Consider the following 26,456-nt stretch of genomic DNA (forward strand, 5'->3'; position numbering starts at 1 on the left):
TGAGATAACCTCTCGAACATTTTGCCAACAATTGCCAAGGTTGAAGACCCACGTTTCATTTTGTAAACAAGGCTGTCCACTCGAGCCCTGCTTTGCATAGGTAAATTATTAGACGCAAACGTTGCAACTCACTTTTTCAAGTTTAAAGTGTGATAGATAAACAAACTTAGAGAAGTAGTAAAGGGTTTGAAATCCTGTATACCAAATTGTGTAAACTCAATGTTTTGTGGGCAATTCTTCTTTACTGTGACGTCATGCGCGGCTCGTAGACTCGTAGGCCAAAATTTTTCTATTATCAACAAGGAGAGAAAGAAGTTAGGAAGTGGCGTGTGTGTGCAAATGAAGTCAAAAGGGAACGGTGATATTGGGCTGGCTGCTGCATTTTGAAGGCTATTTTCTAAGCAAAATTTCTCTTTTTTGGAGTTTAGAGGATCTGCAGGCCGCAGAAGCCGCCCTGGAATCATCCGACGAAGACAACGGTGGAGAGTCACCGCCACCACAAAAGAAAGCTCGCCTTACGGAATCGGTCACTTCAGACCTGTTTGCATTGCCAGCTTCTAAAACGAAAGAAACAACTGTTATGCACGACGAAGTCCGCGTAACTCAGGCTGGAGGTGAGAAAGAACAAGCCACGAATGGTGATTTACCTTGTGGAAAATTGATTGCAAATGGTGGCGGTGACGAAGTGGCGGTGGAAGGAAGCTCAGTTGTTCTCAAGCGTAAACTTAGTAGGTTTGACGGAGAAGTCATTCGGCTGATTGGGCAACATCTTCAAAATATGGGTTTACAGTTAGTATCTATTTTGTTTTCCTTTCTGTTTTCTACCAAACTAAAATCTTTCCCAATAAAGAAAACAGAAGAAAAACAACAACACTTGTGGTGACGTATCCATGAGGGGCCTGAAATTTAATGTAGCATTAAATATCAGCTGACGAGCATTAAAATACCAAAGGGGTTCGTGATCGGTCGGTTGTGATATGTATTGAACCTGTTATTGCTAAAAAGTTAATTGTTTCGTTGGCTTCAACCGTTCATAAATCTTTTTTGGTTGTCAAGCTGCCAGCATGTATTTTGTTTCTTTTGTTTAGGTTATCTAATTTCTGAGAGTTTTGTTTTGTTCTGTTTACATTTGAAGTCTAAGGAGCCTAGGCCGAATCTCGTCTTTTGTTAATTCCGTATGAACAAGTTAGATTACTAAAGTTTTCCAAATACTAGTTACCCCTGCTAGTTTGCCTTACAAAATACAGACAAAAAAATCAAGCAATAAATTTTTGAAACAGTTAAGCAAATTGAATTGATTCAAAGACATATTTTATGAGTTTTGCACAGCTTCAATATATATTTCTGAAAGCTTTAGCTTTAAGTATTTCATCGTAATCATTGAGTAATGCATTGAATATTGGAGAAAGGTGATAAAGCAGGCTCAAATGATATAGCTGGATTGTTTTTTCTCTGCATCATGAAAATGATTTCTCAGCAGAAATTGAGGTTTGATGTAGAATACAATTTTTGCAGACAAGATAGATTGATTTGAACAGATAAACCTCCTTTCTTACATGATCAAAAGCATCCCTGTTCCTAAAAATTCCTTATAATCTAACTAATTTCTTTGATAATTCATTCTGGTGATAGTCCAGGGTAAATAATTGTCCAAAAGCAGACCCAAAATTTTGAAAAATTTTATGTTCCTGTAAATTTAACTGTTCTAATCTTGATGAATGTAATTTAGTATTTGGGTTTTGGTGTTGCTAGTCAAATAAATGCTCTTATAGAATGATAGTTTATAAGGACCAGAACATTTTCACAATTTTGAAGCATAGTTGTAATGTCCTCTTTGTAGGGAATGAGAGGACAAAAAATGTTTTTTTAAGTTTAACAAAAAAATACTAAAAGTCAGGCCTGGCCAATTGAGGCACACAATTTTCTGCATGTGCCCAAGCGCCCATGCTCTCGCCACCACAGCTCATCTGTTTGAAAAGAAATCCTGGCGACATTCTACATCCCAAGGCCAGGAATTCTTTTCAAAATAGTTTTTGATATCTCTTCTGCAAATTTGGAATATTTATCTGCAAATTTTTTATACCTCTTGCCTTGAATATTCTCTTTCTAATTTGCACAGTTTTTTGTAAACGATTTCTTTTGAACGAAAAGTGTTCTTTTGAAAAATTTTACATTTTGCAAAAGCACCCTCCTGGTACAAATATGGAAGACATTCACCACCCATTTTACCACCCTGCCGAAATTTTGATTGTAAATAATCCAAGAGCAAATTGAAGAGCATTCAGATAAATTACAGTAATTTCTAGTGTGACAAAAACTCTATTTTAGTACTATTAGACATTTTAGTGTTCTTATTTTTGTATCCTAGCTATAAGATTTGTGGCCTTGCAAAAATCTGTAAAAAAATTTGTTCCTTTTATTTGAATGAGCACATTTGCACAACCTGTATAGAAAATTAATGACAATTTTTTATCTATATATCATTTGCGTTGAATCATAGTCATTGAAACTGCAAATGTTTGTTGATGTTTTGTTTTTATCCTATCAAACAATCAAACTTTAAGTTTGGGAATTTGGCCACGCATATTTTAGAATTTTCTTCTTCTTTGTTGTTTATTTCCATTTCTTCTTTACATCTTCATTTTTCCTGACTCTTCTCATTAATGTTAAATCTCCATCTCCAAAAACAAGTGGTACTGGTAACAAATGACAAATTTTCAATGCACCCATATTCAATGCTAGAAAATCACAATGGCACAGCCATTCTGTTGTTTTTCTTCCTATAGTTAGCCTTTTGATTATTGAAAAGTTAAAGTAATAGCAAATGTCATGTTGGTTTTCTAGTTGTTAATTTAGTGGATTTTCTTTGTAGGAAAACTGTTAGTGCTCTGATGAGAGAAACAGGTTGTAAGTTGGAGAATCCCGCTGCTTCAACTTTTAGAGAGAACATTCTGAATGGTGATTGGGACAAGGTATTGCTGGCCAAAATTGCAAAATTATACTTTAAAGAAGACTGAAATGTTGTTTCATTTCAATAACAATTAACATACATACTTTAGGTAAATTTGAATCTTTCTTTATTTTACATGATTTTGTGATTCCAATTGACAACTGCATCAAATTTTGTTTTATAATTACAGGTAGAATTTGTACTGAAGGAGCTTCAGCCAGTTTTAGATGACAGTAATAGTTATAACGTGAGTATCATAAGTTTTTAAGCTTTTTTCTAATCCTATCGAAATAATGTTTACAAAAGATGATTACCTGCCAAAAATCCCTAAAATCTTTGTACTTTATTTGAACTAAACCAATTTTGCAAAGTTGTTATAATGACAAGTAACCATTTTATTAGACCCTTAACATTCATTTTAATGTAGTTTATGTTTTATACACACCATGTTTTATATAAGGCCTTGCTGTTGAAAATATATTATTATATAAATCAAAAGTCAATAAGCACCCATTAAAATCACACGAATCACCTTTTGAATCAATTTGAGCTCGTTATTTGTGGGAAAAATAAGTGTTTTGTTGTTAAGAGTTAAACATAGCTAGTTTTAGCAGAGACTGTACAGTAAAAATATACTTAAATGTTTTTAGTCTTTTGTATTTGAAAGAATATCTCATCCTCAAGTGACGATGTTACAGACACCATTCTGATGATGGCAAAATATTTAACTTGTAGCAAATGAAATGTTTGATTTTGGAACAAAAGTACCTGGAGTTACTAGAAGATGGGAGAGTTATTGAAGCTTTGCATTGCTTAAGAGTAGAAATAACACCATTGCAATCAAATCAGGCAAAGCTTCATGAATTGAGCAGGCAAGTTTGGAAGGACTTTTCACTTTTGACCTTTTGCATAACAAAAGGATATTTCAAGTGTAGGTTTGATTAAAGTTTCTTATTTAAAGAGAACAACATTTACAAGGTAATAAGCATGCAGGGTTCCCCTAAAATTTAACAGGTTGCTAAATTTAACAGCTTATTAGGTAGCACTCAACATATTCCAAAAGTTTTGAAATACAACAAAACTGGAGCCATATTTTTGTCAAATTTAGATTAATAGTTTTTGCACCAAACTATAGATTGAAGGGATGATATTGCAAAAATTGTTTTCTTGATAAGTTTTTTTACTATAGATATCAGCTGCTGGTTTCATGGTTATTGGAGTAAAATGAAACTAGGCTTTCAAATCCAGGATTCTTAATTTATTTGCAAGTTTGTAATGTTAAATGTTTTTGGACTGCCTCCTACAAACCTAAGGTCCTGTTAAAGGTATTTCTCACCATTTCTGTAGACTTAAAGCATGAAAACAGTTTTTAACCAGGCAGCATGTTGGTTCATGTCTGTAAAACTCTAGCGGGAAAAATAGAACATCTGACTGAGTTATAGGCAATTCAATATGTTTACCTTCCAGAAAAGCTTATGAGTTAGGGGTACCAGTATACCTTAATTTAAATCTTTGAGAGTCCTAAGAGGCACAGAATGCTTATGCTTGTCTTCAGCATTCTATACCCGGTTATAATAGCTTCAACTTGGTATGTCTATGTGTACTTTTTCCTCACCCGTTTATGCTCTATCATGAGAATATTTGCATTGTTTTTTCAGCTTACTTATGTGTAGTAGCTCAGATGAGCTTCACACAAAAGCAAAGTGGGAAGGAAAAGGCAATTCAACTAGACAAAAGTTATTTACAAAATTACAAGGTATACACACTTTGTAGCTAGCCACTTCTGTTTAAACCATTCTGAGAATATTGCTTATCATGTATTGTACATTGTTACGCTTGCATTACTCAGCAGGAGTTTGCGAAATTAATTATGTCCAGGAAATTCAGCTGTTTAGAAACATGTCATACTTTGCAAATCTCAGTGTCGATTTGGGATTTTTGTTTATAAATGTGCTATAAACGAGTAATTAGAGTTCTCTCCTAATTTGTATAGGGTAGTGACAAAGTATGCTTTTATTAGTAGTGACAAATGAATAGAAAGCAGGTTTATTCCTCTCATTATCTGCCTTGATGTTACACTGAATGGATGGATTACTCTCTCCTATTTTGTTTTTATTCAAACATTGAGCAGGATGTTATTCAGTATTTGATAAAGAAACTGCTCTTTAGGTATACATTTTCTTGATTTTAAACTACGTCTACCACTTGCCACATTTAAACCACATCCAACTTCAAGGAACAGTAAATTCCACTCTAAGCGTGTTCTTTCTTCCATATTGATTTGTAATTCCACTTGTAATTTCAACCATTCTCACCAAGATAAGATTCAAAATTGATCAGTTTCTTTCCATTAACTTGTTGTTTCATTTATCTGGTGTCTTCAAGCAACTCTGTAGATATGAAATTTGCTTTTAAATCATGCAAATAATGTTTTTTGATTGCAGTGATAAGGCTTAAAGCGATTTTCAAATTAATATTTGTTTTTGTCAGAAGAGAGGTGTGGATTGGATATCCAGCTAATGATGTGAAATTAGCGGTTAGAGAAAAATTATAAACTAGCAAGCTAGGCAAAGGAGAGGACCGTTTGAAATAGCTTGAAAAGAATGCTTGAAAATCTGTTACTTGATAAATTTCAAATTGTTTATCAAGAGCCTAAATATAACGTCATTATTGTTATAATAGAAGGGGAGTATGCAAAGATTCTAACTTTTTTATCATAACACATATGTATGTACAATGGAAATTTTATAAGTCGATTGTGAAAATGATATTTAGTTATATTTTGATTCGAGCTTCTGGCTGCTCTTACAGATTTTCTACCAGCTTCAGTATTACTACCACCTAAAAGATTAGAATCGCTACTTGGCCAAGCCATTGAATTACAGAAGTCAAATTGTATATACCATAATACATCAATGGATGCAAAGCTAACAGAATTCTCGCTGCTAAGCGACCACCATTGTGAAAGGTACTTTGTTTTCTTTTTTGCTCATTACCTTAATCATTATCTTTTTTGCCCGTCACCCAATCCCATCCTACATGTTCTGCCATCCTACGTTTCTGCCATCTTATTTTTTTGTCATCTTATGTTTTGGCCATCCTACGTTTCTGCCATCTTATTTTTTTGTCATCTTATGTTTCGGCCACCCTACGTTTCTGCTTTCTTATTTTTTTGTCATGTTATGTTTCGGCCATCCTACGTTTTTGCCATCTTATTTTTTGTCATCTTATGTTTCGGCCATCCTACGTTTCTGCCATCTTATTTTTTTGTCATCTTATGTTTCGGCCATCCTACGTTTTTGCCATCTTATTTTTTGTCATCTTATGTTTCGGCCATCCTATGTTTCTGCCATCTTATTTTTTTGTCATCTTATGTTTCGGCCATCCTACGTTTTTCCATCTTATTTTTTTGTCATCTTATGTTTCGGCCATCCTATGTTTCTGCCATGTAATTTTTTTGTCATCTTATGTTTCGGCCATCCTACGTTTCTGCCATCTTATTTTTTTGTCATCCTATGTTTCGGCCATCCTATGTTTCTGCCATCTTATTTTTTTGTCATCTTATGTTTCGGCCATCCTATGTTTCTGCCATCTTATTTTTTTGTCATCTTATGTTTCGGCCATCTTATGTTTCTGCCATCTTATTTTTTTGTCATCTTATGTTTCGGCCATCCTACGTTTTTCCATCTAATTTTTTTGTCATCTTATGTTTCGGCCATCCTATGTTTCTGCCATCTTATTTCTTTGTCATCTTATGTTTCGGCCATCCTACGTTTTTGCCATCTTATTTTTTTGTCATCTTATGTTTCGGCCATCCTATGTTTCTGCCATCTTATTTTTTTGTCATCTTATGTTTCGGCCATCCTACGTTTCTGCCATCTTAGTTTTTGTCATCTTATGTTTCGGCCATCCTATGTTTCTGCCATCTTATTTTTTGTCATCTTATGTTTCGGCCATCCTACGTTTCTGCCATCTTATTTTTTGTCATCTTATGTTTCGGCCATCCTACGTTTCTGCCATCTTATTTTTTTGTCATCTTATGTTTCAGCCATCCTACGTTTTTGCCATCTTATTTTTTTGTCATTTTATGTTTCGGCCATCCTACGTTTCTGCCATCTTATTTTTTGTCATCTTATGTTTCGGCCATCCTACGTTTCTGCCATCTTATATTTTGTCATCTTATGTTTCGGCCATCCTACGTTTCTGCCATCTTATTTTTTTGTCATCTTATGTTTCGGCCATCCTACGTTTTTGCCATCATATTTTTTTGTCACCTTATGTTTCGGCCATCCCATGTTTCTGCCATCTTATTTTTTTGTCATCTTATGTTTCGGCCATCCTATGTTTCTGCCATCTTTTTTTTTGTCATTCATGTTTCGGCCATCCTACATTTCTGCCATCCTATTTTTCTTCCATCCCACGCTTCTGCCATCCTATGTTTCTACCCCGTGCCATCTTCCTCCGCTGTCATTTCTGTCTTCAATTATTATCTCAGATATCAAAACTATGTTCTCGTTTCGTTCTCGTCTTGCTACCTCATGATTTGTCATGTAATTTTCAGGTCCTTGGTCCCTATTTTAATTGAACCCTTTTAAAATGTATACTTCTTCTACGGCATTGATATTTTTTAATTTCTATGAATCATTGCTTTGACCACCTACTAGTCACTGCCAAAAGTTTCAAACCACCAACATCGATTTGCAATGTTTATGTTTATGTCATTTTCATAGTTAGCAGCATAAACACGAATTTTCGATTGATGTCACGTCTTGTTTTCAAAACAATGTTATGGTAGCCATGCCAGGGATAACATTATTTTTAAAATATTCTTTTTTCTAAACCTTCATTTTAAAAGCTGGTCTAGTTATGCAAGACATTTTCACCATTGACGCCTTCTAACATTTTCATCATTTCCAACAGCAAATACTTTCCATGTGAAACAAGGCAAGTCTTGTCCATACATTGCGATGAGGTAATTTATTTTTTTTTTTCGTTGCATGTAAGAGGTCTATATCATCAGCTTGTTTTCTAGTTATATGACCACTATATTTTTGTATAATTACCAAAGAATACACATCATTTCCCAAGTACCCCGTATTCAGAGTAAGATTTTTCCCTCTATCTTTATCATGTAGCAAGTTATTTTTTGTTAAGTTTAGTTAAATTGATGCAAAATCCTAATCTATAGAGGCAGAAACTGTTCTTTTACTACTTGGACTCGTTAACAGCCTAACCTTGGTATCGATTTCCAATTGTTTTCTGTTTTTTTGACGATTTATATTATGAAAACTCGGTAGTAATTTTAGAATTTTCCTTTATCAAAATATTTCAGTTTATCATTATCATATTATCAAAATAATTTCAAAACTATCTTTAACTTGATCAGAGTTTTCTCTTTTTCTAGGTTATGTTTATACGCTTTTCTCATGACGGTAGAAGGCTGGCAAGTGGCTCTAAAGATGAAACAGTCATCATCTGGAACATAGAAGCGGTACCGTGTCACTTTTTATCCTTGTCTTCAGTTTTTAATCGCTATTTCAAGATGTTACGCCGTCGTCTTTTTCTAAGGGGGTCAGAAGTTTGAAACTTTTCCCCAAAGCAAAATGGCTTTTCTGCCAGAACGCTGAGGATCAAGAACTAATATCGTCCCTTCGATAACATCACAGACAGGATATACAATGTTGAACCGAAAAGACAATAATGAAATCCATCTCAAGCTCCAGTAATTTAATGTCAAAGCAGAAAGCACAGTCAACGTTTTTTCGCACTTAGGATTTTGTTCAATACAAAACAATAGGGTTCTTATGTGATGGTGTCATAAAAATCTATTGTAGAGATTTTTGAATTTGGATACAATAACATGAAAGAGCATCATGAAATGCATCTAAATATGTAAAATCAGTTATCTATGTTACGAATTGGTTGAGATTATGGCCACACGAGTAAAGGCACTTTGGCTTTATGAACGGAGAAAAAATAGTAGTAACCTTTTAGCAAACTTCAGATCTTTCATTGGCCATATTTCACCCAATTTTAGACATTTTTAACGGACGTCAAATATTGTTTTTGGGACGTCAGGCTTAAGAACCCCCAAAGTATTTTGTTTAAGGTGAATAACAATATTATCATCTTAAGGTGAAATTCAAGCTGACAGTATATCAACTTTATTATTGTCTCCCAGCTTCTTTTTTATCGTTTCCAAGTAATACCTGTAGCAACCATGCACCCTTACAGCATTACCTTCATCTAAGATCACGGACGGAATTTCTCTCTCCCATCTTTGGTTGCTGCAGTTTAGTGTATATTTAGCCGTGAATGTCTGGAGTGTTAATTGTTTGTTATTTATCAACCTTGGTTTCCTCACCTTTTGATTTTGTTGAAGTTAGTGTACGGTCTTTACCGTTTTGTGGTTCATTAAGCAGGTTTGAAAGAACTTGCAATTTCTGTCACAGGATGAAAAGTTAGTGAAGTTTCGCACTCTAGAGAGGCATACACATGGAGTGTCGTATTTATCATGGAGCCCGGATGACAAGCATTTAATTGTTTGTGGCACTGATGACTGTGCAGAGCTTTGGATTTGGCACGTAGAGGTAAGCACTTCGTTTAAAGATGTAGCATTATTAACACTCAACACTCAACAAACGAAACGAACTTGTATCCTCTTGCCGCCATAGAAACAAAACACTATTATGTAACACCTAAATCCCTTTATGTACCGCCTCTAATTCACCTTGTGTATAACCTCACACATTATGTAATACCTTCTGTACCGTATTATCTATTTATTTGAGGAATATTCCAGTATATCAACATCTCCTGAAGAGTGAGTTACTCACGAAACAGGCTTGTAGAGATAAACCATGTAGTCTTATTTTCTTCAACTCTATGATATATATATAAATATATATATTCGGTATAAAAACTTACACGACAAATTACCTAAAACAGTAAGTACGAACTACTAAACTACATTACAAGGACGGAACCCAGGAGGAGTAATATAACATGACTGCCCCCTGGGAAATGACATGTATCTAAATATAACTAATAATACAACTATAATACTACATATACATATACTAGATTATAATAATACATACATAGTAAAATACAACATATACATATACGGTAAATACTTCAGACCTAATTAATCTGCGCGAGCGGCGCTCGCAGGCACAAAAGCTCGTTCTCAGGAATTTCTGCAGGCACATTTCTAAATTTATTGTTATTTACCTTTGTTGTATCACAGTCATGCTTCCTTTAAACATCTTTCTTGGTATTGAAATTGAACGGTCAAATAGAATATAAAAGGTAGTAGTTGTAAGTCTTTATTACCAAAATGACAGAAGGTCCTTACTCTAAAGGTGCCATTTGATTCTCAAAATCAAGTTTGTCTCTTCTCCTCTATTATCTCTTGGTGGAAGAGATCATTTGCAATTATTGTATCATTTTTTTCAGAGTATTATGTTATAACTTGTTCATCTCATTCGTGCATAGTAGGCTGAAGAAAGGACACTTCCTTTAAGTTAAAGTCTTCAAGCTTTTAAATCTGGTAGCTATCGATTTCTGAAATTTCATGCTGCACCTCCAAATAATTCATCAAATACAAAAATTTTCGACAATTTGTGACAACCAAACAAGCCTCTATTTCTTCCATTTTTGGAGTAAAAGCATTTTCATATTAAAATAATCAAATCTTACAAGCATGATAAACTCGAAGCTAAAAAACGGAGAAGATACTTTTTATAATAAGACATTTCAACGAAAGTAATTGGGAATAGAATCTTTCTTCGAAATGAGAAAAACCCAGTGTAATGTCGAAATTCTTGCAACCTTTGCCAAGGAAGCGAAAGCAAAATCCTAAAATTCACAGACCTTAAAAGAAGATATTCTAAATAGAACTGCTCCATTTAAAGTAAAGCGTTTAAGATATCGAAAAGCCTTTGATGAAATCGTGAAGATGTCTCTATTTGATGAAATCGAACCGATAACAGCGATAGAGCTACTTGACAACCCAAAACAACCCATAGATAAAAACTGGATCATTCCCTTTCTTATGTACACAATATAACGTTAGTAGCATTTATTATGTTATCTGTTCAGTTTTACATGTAGTTACATGTAGTTCATGATGATATTGATATGGTATCTGCTTTTGACAAAGGCAAATTGGTGTAACAGAATTTAGCATAACATCGGTTCTCGATTTATCAGTATCTGACTATAAATTGCACCCTACTTTACTTGGAGACACATTTTTACTCGACTTTGCGCTCGCAGGCGCAAAATATTATTAATGAGCCCTGAAATACTTAAGCCCGTTTCACATAGGACGTCATTGGAAAATACGTTATAATGTTCAAGGTTTAAACCTAATATGTAATTTATTGAGAAAATTGGTATGGAGTCAAGATGGATATTCATTAACACTATAATAAACCTAGTGTCAAATGCAAAATGGGCAAAAAAAGAAAAAAAAGAAAAATAAGTAGGCATACAAAACTATGTGAAATGGGACTTGGTGGCAAGAAGACAGTGACCTTATTTGAATCTACCAGTTGTGTGAATGTATTGGAGAGTTAACTCGATTATATTTTTGTTAAGGTCATTTGGGAGGTCTTTATCGCCATATAATAAAAGTTCTATCAAAACCTCATTTGAAAGATTGTTATAACCTAATGATTGTACCAATTCAGAGACTCTAGCGAGCACAGTGTGCCCATAGTGTGCCCATAATTGCCAAAAACGAAAAAAAATGTTTATCTTGGCTTAATTTTTTGCTGAGAGTGGTAAGGGGCTTGTTGGAATCATAATTTAATTCTCTACATGATGAAAAACATTTAACAATTTTTTTTGCGGCTCTGGGCTAAATTTCCATTTTTGGGCATATTCAGCAAAATCACTGTTTCGACCATTACTTGGTGAAAAATTTTCTCCTGATAATGATTGAGGGCTCTTTTGAAGCAGAATTGAATGCTGAAAAAATTAAACCTTTCAAAAAAACCTTTCAACTTTTAGGGCTCAATCGATGTTACAACAAGGTGATGCAATAGATTTAATTATAACCACAAGCAATTCAGAAGGGAAAAAAGGGATTTTTATAAGAAAATTTACAAAATATTTTTACAAAAGTTTCAGAGAAACATTCTGAACTTATTTGGTTTTGTGTGTCTCTGTACCCAGTAGTTGAAATTATTTTTGTTTCACTCATTAACTGAATTCTAATATTTTGATTGATTTATATGCATTTCATCGAGAAATTGAAAGGAAAAAACACTTATTTTAAAAGCTCTGTTAAGCCATCTTTCTTTTTTGGGCCCCCATATCTTTTTGGGCCATCTTTGTTAAGCTACCCTATCTTTTAAGCCCCTTATTAAACCCCCTGCTCTTTAGCTCCCCGATGTCAAACAAAGGAATGGTTGTTTTTTACTAGTAGTCCTTGCGTGTTCTGAAACTCTCAGGAATTATTTGTCCTTGCGTGCTCAGGAAGTAACTTAACTAGAGTATTTGAATGGTTTTGGGAATGAAATTTTTGTTCTTGTGCTTCAGAAAAATGTTTAAAATGTTGCTTATGCATGTGAATTTATGCGAAATTCTAATCATTCATAGATTAATGATGCATAAAAGTCGGTTCCTCCAACGGGTCGGATTGTTTGGCTCTCATTCGCCGTAAATTGCTTGCTTTCTCAAATTTACTGCGTCTTAAGCTATAAAATAAATTAGTTGACAATTATTCAGATTAATACCATGATTTCAAGTTTGTCAATTTGACGGGGTCATTTCGAGTGAAGCTGTGTCATGCTGAGCCGTGCGCTGTAACTTGACTTTGGCATAAGACCTTGTGGATATTCCCTAAAGTTAAAGTAGTTATAATAATGATTGCGGCATTATTTGTGATCAAAATAATCAATCTTGCAAAATACTTCTGAGCAAAGGCTAGACAACACGTATGTCGATGTTCAATCAAAATTGTCAGTATTGTGTGGTAATTTCAACAGACAAAGGCAAACCGTGCCAAGATGATCTCTATTCAATAAGAAACCAGATACTAATCCGCGAGATTAAGTGGACCAGAGAGGTTTGCAGATTTCAGACAGTTCAAGTGACCGTAGAAACCTTGGACCAAGCCTTGGGATGTGCACCCAATGGAATCAAGATGAAATTGTTGATCAACATTAATTCTATTATATGAATGTAACTCGTCTTTGAGGTATTGTTGTCATGTTTCGGCTGGTACACCTAAATCTTTCTGTTCTTCCTTTAAAAAATTCAATCTAAAGCCATCGCCTCATCGACCCCTCAATCTTGCAAAGTCTCTCCAGTCTCTTTCTCGTCGTCGCATTGTCACCGATCTCTCTAGTTTCTATAAATTCTACCACGAACATTGCTGTCAGAGATATGATCCCAAGTGCCCTGAGACGTGCCTGATACTAGAAACTCTTCCAATGCCCACCCTTCCCAAAGCTCTTTACACAATCTCTGACCCTCTTCCTGCTTGCCAGACTCTTATAATAGCCTTTCTTTATTCAAACCAAAACCAACAAACTCAATCTTACCTTCTCTCGAGCCTCCTTTCGGTATGGTTTGCTCTTCATTACAGGCAGCAATTTTTAGGAGTTTATTTGGCAGTGTCATAAATTGTTGTTAGCAAAATTGCTTTGATGCTGCTTTCAGTAATTTTAAACTTGTATTTTTAATACACAAAGACTTTAGGCGTTATTGGCTTATCAGCCCATATGGAATAACTGATAAGGTCACATGCACACAGGCAAGGATTTCACCGCTGCATCCACCTTTTTGCTGCATCGAATTTACTTATTTGCCACCTTAATTCATAATTTGAATAACATGAGTCTATTAGCTCTTAAACATCATTTCCAGGATAAGAATGGATTTATTTCACTGTCGGAGATGTTGTAGTGGGGGTTAAGGAAACCCTGCTCCACTTGTCAGCATTTAAGAAAAAAGCAGGGGACACGGGACACAGCCCCCCTCGTTTTTGCGCTAGGGTACTGACGAGTCATGTAACGCATTGAAAGCTGTTAAAAGATTGTTGCTTCACGATAGGTCTGCCATTGACAATTGAACCAGAAAAGAAATGAGATGCAACGCTTAGACTTAAATGCACAACAAGCTTTATACCTATAAAAATTTAAACACAGTTTGACATGACTCACAAATATTAAAGATGTATTACCAGTACGATTAGTTGATTTTCATTATAACACGGTTTTTTAATCGGTTTATGGCAAGACAGGAATTTTAAATTGTTACATTTTGAATTTTGTTCATGTTCTGGTGATCCACGTAAAAATATCACTGATAGACTATGAAAGAACTATGTGTAAACAAAGAAAGGTCACAGTAACAAACTCCTCGACAGACTCTGATTGATGGATTTCTTGCGGCGAAAAGTCGATATAAATGTAGCGAATATAGAACACCCTAACGCGCCGAGAAAAAACGACAATAAACACACGTAAATTAAATTTGGCTGATATCTCGCCCCGGGATACGGGCCTTTACCAGAGCAAAAGTAAGACAAAATAGCTGAAAATAAGTTCAGAATTTGTTTCGGCTTCCTCCACAATACATGTACCACTACATCACTGTTAATGCCATGCTTAATAATGGCTACCACAGCCATATTAACGTTTAATTTTTTTGTTATGCAGACTGGGGAACTGAAGTGTAGGATGAGTCATTCACCTGAAGATAGTCTAACTTGCTGTGCGTGGTATCCTGATGGAAAAAAGTTTGTTACTGGTGGAATGAGAGGACAGTTTTATCAATGTGTGAGTGTTTTGAAACATCTCTTGCGGTAGCTAATTTCTTTGAAATGCAGCAGTTCGTGTTATATACCAAGTAGCTCTTGGTAGCATACTGTTAGGGTCACTGAAATTTGTTTGTTTGAATTTAGACAAGAATTTAGATACAGTCAATCATTATGGCAAATAAACCAGCTGCAAGAGTTACCTCTTGAAAAATGGCGATCTTTGGTATATCTCATTCCGACAGTTTGGTTTATTGTTGCCAGTTGAGGTGTAAATCAATTGCCTCGTATTATGCACGCAAGTTATGCGAAAAACATTTGCAAAAGAGGATACCTAGAATGGCCTAAAAATTAATTAAGACGCCAAAAATCAGTTGAGTATTTTCCAAAAGTTTATTTTGTTAGAGAATGCGTCTGAAAGTGGATAACAAGAGTTGATTTAAATTTGCGACTGAAAAGTATTCTGATCATATCTGAAATGCTGTAAATTTTGGTCATAATTTGGTTTCAAGGGCAGAAATTAGTATATAAGTACTTGCATTATATTGGCATTTGCGTACCAACATATCTGATGTTATTGATCGAAGGACTTGGACGGCAATGTCATTGAGTCTTGGGAAGGAGTCAGGGTGATTGGCGTCAGTGTTTTGGATGACAACGAAACTGTTTTAGCTGCAGACACCCACATGAGGGTGAGAACGTACAATTTTGAAGATAACAGAGACAGTGGGCTGTAAGTCTTACTTTTTAGTTAAACGAAAATGTTAGCTTAGATCTTGTTTTGTAGCCATTTGTAATTGTATTTAGGCAAAGAAACTTTTTGCACTTCGGAGTTTCAAAATATCACGAAATATCAGAAAAATCTCTAGTAATAGAGAATTAAACTCCTGTTATGTACGGAACTTGCTGTTAAAAATGGGTAATTGTCATTAAAAGCTATTAAAAAAGTTGATGAACCTGCAAGGCTGACAAATTTCGTCATTTTTCTCAATGTGTTCGGCCTATGTTTTACATACATTACATGACATGTTACTAATTACATAAAAAACGAACTAACAAACAAACTTACTCTACGAAAATGCTAAAACGATACCATAGGTAGCCACAGTATGCGCAGTAATTACATAAAGTTTAAAACATCTGTAGTCTGTCTCGTATTAGCTAAAAAAACCCAGAAAGTGTTCAAAAATGATGAAAGAGGAGATCGCAAAATAACATAATATCTCCTGAACAGACATAAAAGTTGAACAGAGAAGAACAAAACAGAGCTTTTATGGTGTCAATAAATACGATTCAAAAATCCAGCATATCCTGGCCCGTGTCTTAAACCTGCCTGTCTGTCTGCCTGTTCTAAACCTGTGTAGGCACTTTTCAAGAATATTAGCTCACTAAGGAATTTGAGTGGGAGTCTTGGTACAAGATTTTTGAATGAGTTAAGAGCAACGATGAACTACCAACTAAGTCTGTTTTATATTTGGACAGCCTTTGTTGTCACAGACTCCCACTTTTGTAATCTCACTTATCATTTTACGTAATTCCCCATGATGACATTATTTTTTCTCTTTAGAATCCACGAGAGTCATTCAATAATGTCATTTAATGTATCACAGAATAACCGATACATGATTCTCAATGTTGCACTACAAGTAAGTATAAAATTCCGAATAGAGTTTATCCAGGCTGTGCCCTGTAGTCCTTAATGTGTAGACACACGAAAGCTATCAATAGCACTTCTGATTAAATGTCTTTGCTCTTTAAAAGCTTCGGGTAACATTTTGCAGGTTTTTATAAAATGTAGCGTACTTCCTTAGAACTCATTTTCCGTAATTTGTAATAAAAACAGTGTAATGTCATTCTTAAACCATTCAAATTGGGCAGAGCACAAAAATTGTGAAAAAGTCTGTCCTCTTGGTCACATTTTTCAGATTTTTTAGTGCTCCAATTCCTTATACCATTAGTGCTGAATTAGTGATAAGATGAGAAATGCGGTAGCCATAAATTCAAAACATATTTAGCTTTGTCTTCCTCAATTTTTTCATAAACCTAAATATTACGCAAACCTAAAAGAAACGATCAATCTTGTCAATTTTCGTGTACGTGTCCGTGTACGTGTCCGTGTGCGTGTCCGTGTACGTGTCCGTGTCCGTGTACGTGTCCGTGTACGTGTCCGTGTACGTGTCGTTCACTGATTCGACCTTGTATCTAATCTCTATGCAACCTATCTTTATACTTTACTATTCAACGTATCTTAAGATTTTCTGTTTTTGATCGTGCTGATCGTGCTGATACACCCGGTAATACCAAAAAATGTTTTTTGAACATGTAATTTTGGCAATTTTTTTATTTTTTTATTACAAACCAACACACTATTATTTGCATGGACTTTTGAGAATGATAATTTATATGTTTTGCAAAGTTGAGCAAAAAGCTTGTGAGTAGATATAGAGTATAGTAACTGATTTCCATTTTTTTAATTCTTTTCAGGGTATAAATCTATGGGACATCAAAGACAAAGCTTTAGTTAGAAAGTTCCGTGGAGTTACCCAGGGCTACTATATGATCCACTCGTGTTTCGGAGGTGTCAATGAAGATTTTATTGCAAGCGGGAGTGAAGGTGTGATTAGTTGAATTTAGGCTCATAAACAAGTGGGTTAGTCGTTATCAAACAATCAGCGTTGCGAAAATGGGTACTGTGGAGAAATGTCTGGTGAAAGAAACCCCCAGCTTGTCAGATGAATTTCTGTGAAATATTTGCTGCAATAGCCCCCTGTTTTGGTAGCTGTCTGTATGAAATTAAAAAAGCCGGGTGCCAAAAATTTCGATAAATTAATTTTCAGTGGAAAAAGTTTCAGTGATGTTTTTTTAATTTCGGTGTAAATTTCGGTTACTGTTTAAACAGTTTCCATGAAAAGAAAAAAATCAGCGAATAAAGAACTGGAATACTTAGAATTATTTGTTTCTGTCTTAAACATATAATTATCTTGAATGCAGTTATTAATAACAATATATGAATATTGAAAATATCACGAATAAGATAATAAAGGGAATGGAGGAGTAGGCCTAAGGCAAAATCTAAATTTTCTTGAAGTCTTTATCGTCAAAAAATTCACAGTTGGTTGGGAATAATGTAAAATTCTACAGACACTTATCGTGTTTTCCACCATTCTTATGCATATACGCATTGGTGCTGAAATTTAACGCTGATTTAAGAATTAAGGCACCAAAACTGAAACTGCTGGAACGTTGGAAAATAATTAAGAGAAATAATGAAGGGCCATTAGAGGCATTAGTGCGATAAATAGAGAGCGTTAATTACTTGGAAGTAGAGGCCGAGGGAGCGGGAAGTAATTTTGAGATCGGGATTTTATTTGTTGATGATGAAGAAAAACAAGAACCTGAAAATGACCATACAGCAAAAATTATCTGCAAAAAAATACCATTCTCCCCGTCACATTCTTTCATATCAGATTCGAAACTGGAAGTACTTTACCTCTTTTGACATCTGAAATTTCAAGGAAAACACATTTCATCTAAAAACAAAATTTAAATTTTTTTGCTTGATTCTCTCTCTACTAAGTTACAATTTTTGTCGCTGAATCCTACGTCTTTACTATGTCTTTTGTTTTTGTCAGTTGTTGCCATGTTTCTAGCAAACATACCTTTTATGTGCAGACAATGATGTGTATATTTGGCACCAGCGGCTGGAAGGAAGACCAATTGCAACACTGAAAGGTCATTCAAGAACAGTAAATTGTGTTCACTGGAATCCAAAGATCCCTAGTATGCTAGCGTCAGCAAGTGATGACGGCACTATCAGAATCTGGGGCCCGTCACAAAGACTTGAAGACCGAGGTTAGTTTTGTAGATTTTCAGGAATCGCAAGGCTTTCATTATCAGAATTGAGGCTCTTGACCAAAATTGCATATGATAACAACTATACGCGTAGAATTCCATAAACTTGGTTTAATTTTAAATTATAATGTGTTGAAATTACTGGGCTCAATAGATTTTTATCTGGAACTCTCAATTTCTACACCTTTCTGGGAATATAGATTTTTGCAATGATTCTTCCACTCGGGGTTACCAAAGAATACCGTTGAAGGACCAATATAGTGAAAAGAGACAGACCAGGTGCAGAATGGGGCAGGGTCTCCCTTCGGGGAAGAAAGTTCAATTAGATGATTTGGGACGTTTTGAGATGCTGTTTCAAAAAATCGATGTTATACTGGCTGGTTGGGAGCCTTCAGCCTTTATTTGATGCATACCCTGTGGAAAAGTATCTCAAATTCCTTAGATATGGCAAATTCGGATGCTGATTTCGAAAATTAAAATTTTAAGGACGTATAAGAGGTTGTTTGGTTGCATTTCTATGTATCTTTCATGCAAAACAGACAAAAATGTCTTGATAAGAGTTGTCCTAATTAAGAAACTTTGGATTATTTTTTGGGGAAAAGGGAAATTATGCTGCTCTGATTCTAAAAGTCAAGGTTGTAAGGACCTATTGGAGTTCGTACAGAGCTGGACAAATGCTTATAAATGCCTTTTTACCCATCATAGATTGCACGAAGCTTTATGATTTGGTTTCAGGCTGCCAAGGGAATGAAAATGTTAGTAGTTATTTGTTGAAATCGAAGGAAGAGGCCCATAATTAATGAGTGAATTTGAGGAAAGAATAAAAGACACTTCTGCAGCTAAATTCTTCGACCCACCAAACGGGACCACTAAAGACATTTTAAGACAGCACCATTAAGGGTATATTTAGTAAAGCAAAAAACGAAGCAACTTGTCTTTCACCGATTAATTCTAGCAATGTTGTTAGCATATTATAATAAGCATGAAGCGGGAATAGATCTCCAAAACATCGTCTCTTTCCTTCGTGCCTCAGTTTTGAAACCTCTAAAGACAGCAGATGGTACCATGAGAAAGACAGTTTGAGGAATTATTCGGGCTACGATGAGACTTAGAAGTGGTGAAACAATGACGCAACCTACTCGAAATTACACTTTTGTAGATCTTCAACTGATATTCTTAGTCTCGTTAGCTCAATGACTATAAATGACTTGGGTTTAAAGAACTTAGCAATGGCTCCCTCTTAGTAAAGGCACCATGCCACACTTGTGGCATGTATGTATTCCATGCCACACCTACAAAGGTACAAGCATCAAAGGCTGCGAAAAAGAAGAAAGAAGTTTGAGTTAGCTCTATCTCAAAACGAATGCAAAAAGGAAGGTTCCTTACCTTTTTACTTTTTACTTATGAAATTGTTAATAGTGATGATGATGATGATGATGATAATGATGATGATGATGATGATGATGATGCGAACGTTCTAACAGAAGCAATGATAGTGAATATGGTTTGATGTAGACATCATTAACATGTACACTGCTTTAGTACATGATTTTGAGCTGAGGTAATCCCCAAAACACTCCAAAAAGGTCCTTACAACATTTATTTTTTTAGAGTTAGTACACCACAATTGCCATCCTCTGCCGAATTTGGCAGAATTTTTTTATTAGGAGGTTTCTCACCAGTTTTACATAAAAACAAGATTTTGATATGGAACTGTGGCCAAGCAAGCCCTTTCTCCACCATAATGTTGTTGATTTTCGAAAACTGCATCTCAAAATTGCTCAAGTCCACTTAATTTGAGAGAATTTTCTGGAGGGTGAATCCTTGTAATGCAATTGCGTATACTTTGATTACAAAGGAAATGTTGACATAAATTAGAGGCTGAAGATTTCAATCTACCTGTATAACATCAGTTTTCAGAATCAGCAACCCCAAAAAATTACCCAAACCAGCCTTATTAAACTTACTTACCCAAAGAGGGAGACTACCGCCATTCTCTGCTTGGTCTATGAAAGCAAAGAACAAGAAACTTTCAAGAAACCATAATCTTGGGCTTATTGTAATATGAGAAAATTTTGAATCATGTGAAAATGCGAAGTTTCAAGGTGGTATTTTGTAAAATGTGAAAACTGATTAAAAAACTTTATTTACCCTTATCAACAACTGAAAACAAGCAATTCCCATTTTGGTCGATTCTGTTCATGCAAACAGCCTAGTTCCTGCACAAACTAACATACCATAATAAACTGACAATTGTTGGAAAATGGTCCTAAAACCAGCCCACACCAATTTCCTGTACACCCTTATTGTGAATTGCCAATGCCAGCTAGAGACGATAACTGTAAGCATCCCTGTTCATGCAAATTGTTAATTGGTTAAAATCCACTGTTCTGTATTCTGACTGCAAGTAATTCCACCAATTTATTATGATATTTTTTTGGAAATTTTCATTCCAGCATATTTATCCCAGACCCCAATTTATTGCGATTTTGTAAATTTTCATTTTTACATTTGCATTTATATAGGTTAAATAGCAACCTCAATATTGAGGGCTTTGCTGATGAAATAGGATTGGCCACTGTCTGTACAGCCGTTTGACAAAACTTGGTTGTGTTGATTTAGGAAAAAAGTATGGGGTTGGTGGTTACTGAGCTCACATGCAGGGGCCTAAAGTATCTATAAAAAAGAAAGAAATTTGTGATTAATCAACAAAAAGGGATTAGTTTAAAATATTACTATACTGTCGATAAGAGTGTCTTAAATGAGTCCATGGTTGATGTCAGCACATTTTTTGGGATTTTGGAAATTTTCATGCCAGCGCATTTATTCTAGACCCCTTCGTTTATTGGGATTTTTGAAATTTTCCACACACCCTGTTTATTCCAGATTCATGAGTAGCTGCTATGGCAATGATTTTTATTGAGAAAATTAAAACTCGATCTGTAAACCTTGTTATCTTTAAGCTCTTGGTTTAGTCAATACTTTGTTATTTAGAGGATATAAAAATTTGATGTAATTTTCTTCTATTTTAGATGTTCTATGAATATGATGCTGGTAGTCTCAGCCAAGATTTTTCTAGCAAATGATGCAGGACACGTCCTTTCATATATGATAATGATGAGTACAGACACTTTTTTATGTAGCTTTGTCATCTATTTTATCTTTTGTCTGCTTTATTGTAGTACTAACAGCATAAAAAGGAGATTCCCTAAAGCAATCTTGTGAGATTGACTTACCCAAATTTTTTCTAAAACATGTTATAAACCTTTTTCATCAAAGTTGAAACAAAATTACCCTACCAAGTTTCCTTAAATTTGAATTTTGCATTTCAAAATGAATGATTGTATTCTGTTGCCAGCATAACCCACTGTGTTAGACAATTTTCAGTGATCTTTCAGGGGTTAATAACCAAACAGTTTTGAAAAGTCAGTATTTATGTGCAACAAAGTTTATCAGGAATCATATAAATTACACTATCCATATATTAATTAATGAATAATATATGTGTGAGAAGTGTATTGGTAACTCATTCACATGTTAATATAAATGATATAATAATATATTAATTTATTTTTCCTCTAGTCATGTTAGTTGTCACAAATCCTTTACCCCACTTTATAATGTTTTCCATTTAAGTCTGGTATTGAAGTCTGATTTCTATTTGTGATCATATTCTTAGTCTTTAGTTGATGTTATGAACTTTTTTACTGGTTGTTTCTTGTGTAAAAACTTTTGAATGTATGTGGACACTACAATATTAAAAGCAGTTGCATTTGTTTTCCTGGTATTCTGTTAGTTTTTTGTGTGGGGAAATTGTTTAAAGTTCTTCATACCCTCCTCCTTGAAAAAAATACATCAAATATTTATTTTTATACAAGCAGTTTTCAATTGTCATTTTTGTCCCTCGAATTAATAAAAAATTAACTTAATTTCCTGCTGTATCTTTGCCCCTATTTTCTAGAACATTTGGTATTCTTTAACATAACAGCACCAGTTTTGTCAGCTGAGGTAGAAACATAATCTTGATTATTTGCACAAAAAACTAAACGTTTATTGCCACTTCAAGACATACCTTACCGTGCATATCATTAATATTAAGAACCCCTTTCAATTTTACCACCTATTTTGTTCTAGTACTGTTGGTTGCTTTAGATTTCAAGAAGTACTCATCACAGGGCGTTTGTGTATATAATTTGTATATTTGATGTGTAACTATTTTACCATGTTTTGTCTAACTACTGGTAATTTTATGTACTTCAAATCATGGCTGTAATTTGTTAATAGTGAAATTTTGACCTAGAATCGTTATATTTATTGCAACAGTTATTGCAAATGTAGCAAGTTTGTTTGAGAGCATTCATCATAATTGAGCTCGTTTTGAACTTTGTTGTTTTTCTCAATCCTTCTTACTAATTTGTTTTTACTCTGAATTTAAAAATTAACAAAGTGAAGAATACTGAAAAGGAAGTTTGGAACTTTATATTGGGTTGCAACAAAACTCTCACAGAGATCTTGTACACAACCTGCATCTGTTTTGCAAGCTTTCTCCAGCTTAGATAGTTTAACATTTTCTATCTTTTGCAGACAGTTAATTCATAAATTTCCTTAATTTTTTACCATCATTTCCTGTTCTTCTGGTTGGACAAGTCTGTTACTACTATTTCTTTAAATTTCTTGCTTTTTATGTTGTATCTTGTGGGATTGACACATAGTTCTTCCATAAACTTCCATCAGGAAAATTGAATAACTGTAACATATACACTTACAGAGGTAATTCACTGGTTTGAAAAATAAGTAATGGTGACAGCATTGTAGGCAGGTTCATCAAAACTTGGACAACTTTCAAAGCCATTTACAAAACTTTGGCAACAATTTTGATCTTAAAACTGCAAAGTTTCCGATAAGAATGTTCAATAAAAATGTCTCATTTAACTTATTCATAGTGAAAATGAGTGGTCTTTCACTCCAAAGACTAAAGTAAGTATCCCAGAGCTAATCTTAATAAAAATTAACAAGTTGATGCATGGATAAACCTTTTCATTACAATGAAATATTTTTACAGAATATGCCAATCACCAGCAGCACTGATTTTATGCTTTCAAAATTCTTTGGTACATTAAGTTAATCTCCCAAAAAGAAACCTACTTTCTCAGGAGTAAGACAGTGCTTGGGTATTGCTAGACAGTAAGGTGTGTTTGGGAATTGCAGGGTAATGGGTTCTGGTGACAAACTTGATCAGTGATACTTGGCAATTGAAATGCCATTAATCAGACACAAGGACATCAGAGAGGGGGTGCAGGGGTCAACCACCCCTGTTGCCTTTTGATAGGAATGAGCAAGGGGATAAAAGTGCCGTTTCATAGAAGTTCCCCTGACATCGGTCTGTTGTAACAATCAAACAATTCATATGAAATTCTGATTGTACTGGGGCATTTCTCAAAACATTCTCATGATGGCTTTCCTTAAAACTTGTAAAGAAATTTCTTATGCCCATTTTCAAGAAACCTTCAGGTAAGAAAACAAAATGACAGTTACAAAAGAATGGTTAGTAGCAGGGAATTATTGTTCAAATGCCCTTCTACTAGGTAGAGCCTGTCCCTTTGCCCCTTGGTCATTCTGGTTTCCCTTATCAGAGAAAACTATCCTCTAGGAGGCCTTTTGTAAGGAAATGCCCATGCATATTGCCAAGTGCTTTGTGACTCTTTTGTGCGAGCAAACGTAAATGATCACTCTTATCAAACAAAAAAGTCTACTATATGTTCTTAAATTCTCAAGGTTCTCCATTTTAGAGATTTACTACAATGCTGATATGATTGAAATGACTTTTATGGTAATCAGTCTGTTCATGTTTCTTAAGTTGTCTGTAAGCTTGCTTAAGTTACCTGTAAGTATTTCAATGAACTAGGACCTTTTGTTCTTAGTAAAATGGCAGCATTTCTAGCTAGAACAAATCTAAGGATGTCTCTGCAAAGTCAATAGAGAGATGATCTGCTTGTATCTTTGCCAGTTGAATTCGAAGTAACCATTTCAAGAGTACTGAATTTCTCAAGAAGCTCTCTAAAAGGATGTAAAAGAGATCAGTTAATCCAGAAATCGAATTATGTTCTGTCAGTAATTAGATGATATTAGATCATATTAACTTGAAAACACATTGATGTTTGAAAGCACACTGGTGTAAATTCAGAAAATATCAAGTGGCATTGACATCTATAGGTTGAATATTCAAAGGCAAAAAGTCTTGGGCTACCTTTTGTATTAATTCAAATGAGGCAACAGATACTTACTGTTTTTGTTTTAACTGCAATTGTAATGTGTTCAATTCTCTGTCTTGTTCCTCTACATTTGTTTCTAAGCCTGGTTGTTTGCTAAGCATCTCTCGACATGATTGGAACTTTGATCGAAAAACAGCAACCTGAATGAAAAATGAAATCTGCACTAAGAAAAAGGCTGTAAAAACCTTAACACTAACATTCCCACATTCTATCCTTCTACACAAAAATTGGTGTCATACACTATAGATATAAAACTGCTACAAAAGAGGATTTCTATATTTGAAGAAATTTGTGTAGAATACTAAAAGTCTGGCCAGACTGCTTGAAAGTAAAAACCACAAATAGTGTTTTCTGTGAATTTTATAAGGAAAGATGCTTGTCAATAAAAGAAGAATGTCTAAACAAAAGCGACAAGCTCCCATGCCTTATTTTGACCCCTTGTATACTGGTACAGATCTGAATGACCACAAATTCATCCGGGGTTCAGTCTAATGTAAAGAAAACAACAAAAAGGGGTACAGATCCAAGTCGGTTGTGTTTTAATTGGAACAAGCTGAAGTAACTAGAACATTTCAATTCATTTAAAAAGCTTGAAGCTATCGAAATATGAATATAAATTATTATGCTGGAGTTTGGTTAAATCATGTCATTGAGGTTGCTGCTTTTCCAAAGTTAAACACAATACCTTGAAAGAGTTGATGTTTATGGTTATGGTGTCCTTGATATAATTTGCTTTTTTAAAAAATACGCTACTCCCTCACTGTCTTGCATAATTTGCAGCCCTTTCCCTGATTATAAGAAATGTAATCAATAAAACAAACCCTGAAGAAGTACAAGGTACTCGATTTCACACCTCTAAATCATCTTTAGTAGGAATATTAAATAAAGACATTCTATGGAGAAGCCAAAAAGTACCAGATTATGAAGTAAAATATCAACTCTTAAAACAATTGCAGATTTTCTAAAAATTTGACTCTTGCTTTTGTACATCTTCACCATTTGAAGAACCCTGGTTACACCAAGAAGCGTGGCTTTGTATATACAAACCAAGCTTTACATACTGACAGCCTTTCTAAGTAAAATTTAAGTTTCACGCCATTTTGTGAGTGTCTTTTACATTCAAACAATTGAAAGTACAATCTGGACTCATTTGATAAACAATAGATTTCACACAGTTGAATTAAGAACATAAACTTGGCCAATATGTACTAAAGAAACTCATGCATACCCTTCTAGTGATATCTTGCTGTTGATCTAAGCAGCTTGGTATCATTTCTACAAGTTCTAGCACCATAGGTATTAAGTTCATTTCATTTGTAAGCGATTGTTGGACTCCGATTTGTTGATTCATATTTTGATTTTTGAATGCTCAACAGCAGAATTTTGACTTTTGTATGGTCAATTCCTACTTAGTTTATGTCTTAATAAAAATACTATTCACGTATAAAAAACCAAGGAAGCTCTTTTAATTCAAATTACGCGATCCCCCATCTAATGATGATAACCTGGAATTTCTTTCAATAGTACTTTTTCACAGCTTCAACCACTATTGGCCGCCATTAATAATTTTTTTCCGAATACCGCGTCCGGCGTCAGAGAGAGGCTCAGC

The 26,456-nt window shown here is 34.6% G+C and overlaps 2 protein-coding genes across 2 annotated transcripts; one reads left to right on the forward strand and one right to left on the reverse strand.

The window, feature by feature from the left end:
- Positions 1–284: 284 nt before the first annotated feature.
- Positions 285–22,957, forward strand: LOC135687134 (WD repeat-containing protein 26). The gene is made up of 15 exons (XM_065203620.2): positions 285–789; positions 2,873–2,972; positions 3,141–3,197; positions 3,686–3,822; positions 4,609–4,706; positions 5,762–5,918; positions 7,871–7,922; positions 8,355–8,441; positions 9,403–9,540; positions 14,626–14,745; positions 15,311–15,456; positions 16,291–16,369; positions 17,208–17,337; positions 18,396–18,575; positions 21,608–22,957. The coding sequence occupies exons 1-15, from the start codon at positions 581–583 to the stop codon at positions 21,616–21,618; spliced, it is 1,701 nt and encodes a 566-aa protein (XP_065059692.1). The 5' UTR covers positions 285–580; the 3' UTR covers positions 21,619–22,957.
- A 1,350-nt stretch (positions 22,958–24,307) lies between these two features.
- LOC148959501 (mediator of RNA polymerase II transcription subunit 9-like) lies at positions 24,308–26,432 on the reverse strand. The gene is made up of 3 exons (XM_089110788.1): positions 26,076–26,432; positions 24,860–24,987; positions 24,308–24,632 (listed from the first exon to the last, which is right to left on the reverse strand). The coding sequence occupies exons 1-3, from the start codon at positions 26,196–26,198 to the stop codon at positions 24,548–24,550; spliced, it is 336 nt and encodes a 111-aa protein (XP_088966914.1). The 5' UTR covers positions 26,199–26,432; the 3' UTR covers positions 24,308–24,547.
- Between the last annotated feature and the right edge of the window lie 24 nt (positions 26,433–26,456).

This window comes from Rhopilema esculentum, chromosome 10 (assembly GCF_057945365.1).
Source record: "Rhopilema esculentum isolate cy_ngs chromosome 10, ASM5794536v1, whole genome shotgun sequence".
Lineage (NCBI taxonomy): Eukaryota > Metazoa > Cnidaria > Scyphozoa > Rhizostomeae > Rhizostomatidae > Rhopilema > Rhopilema esculentum.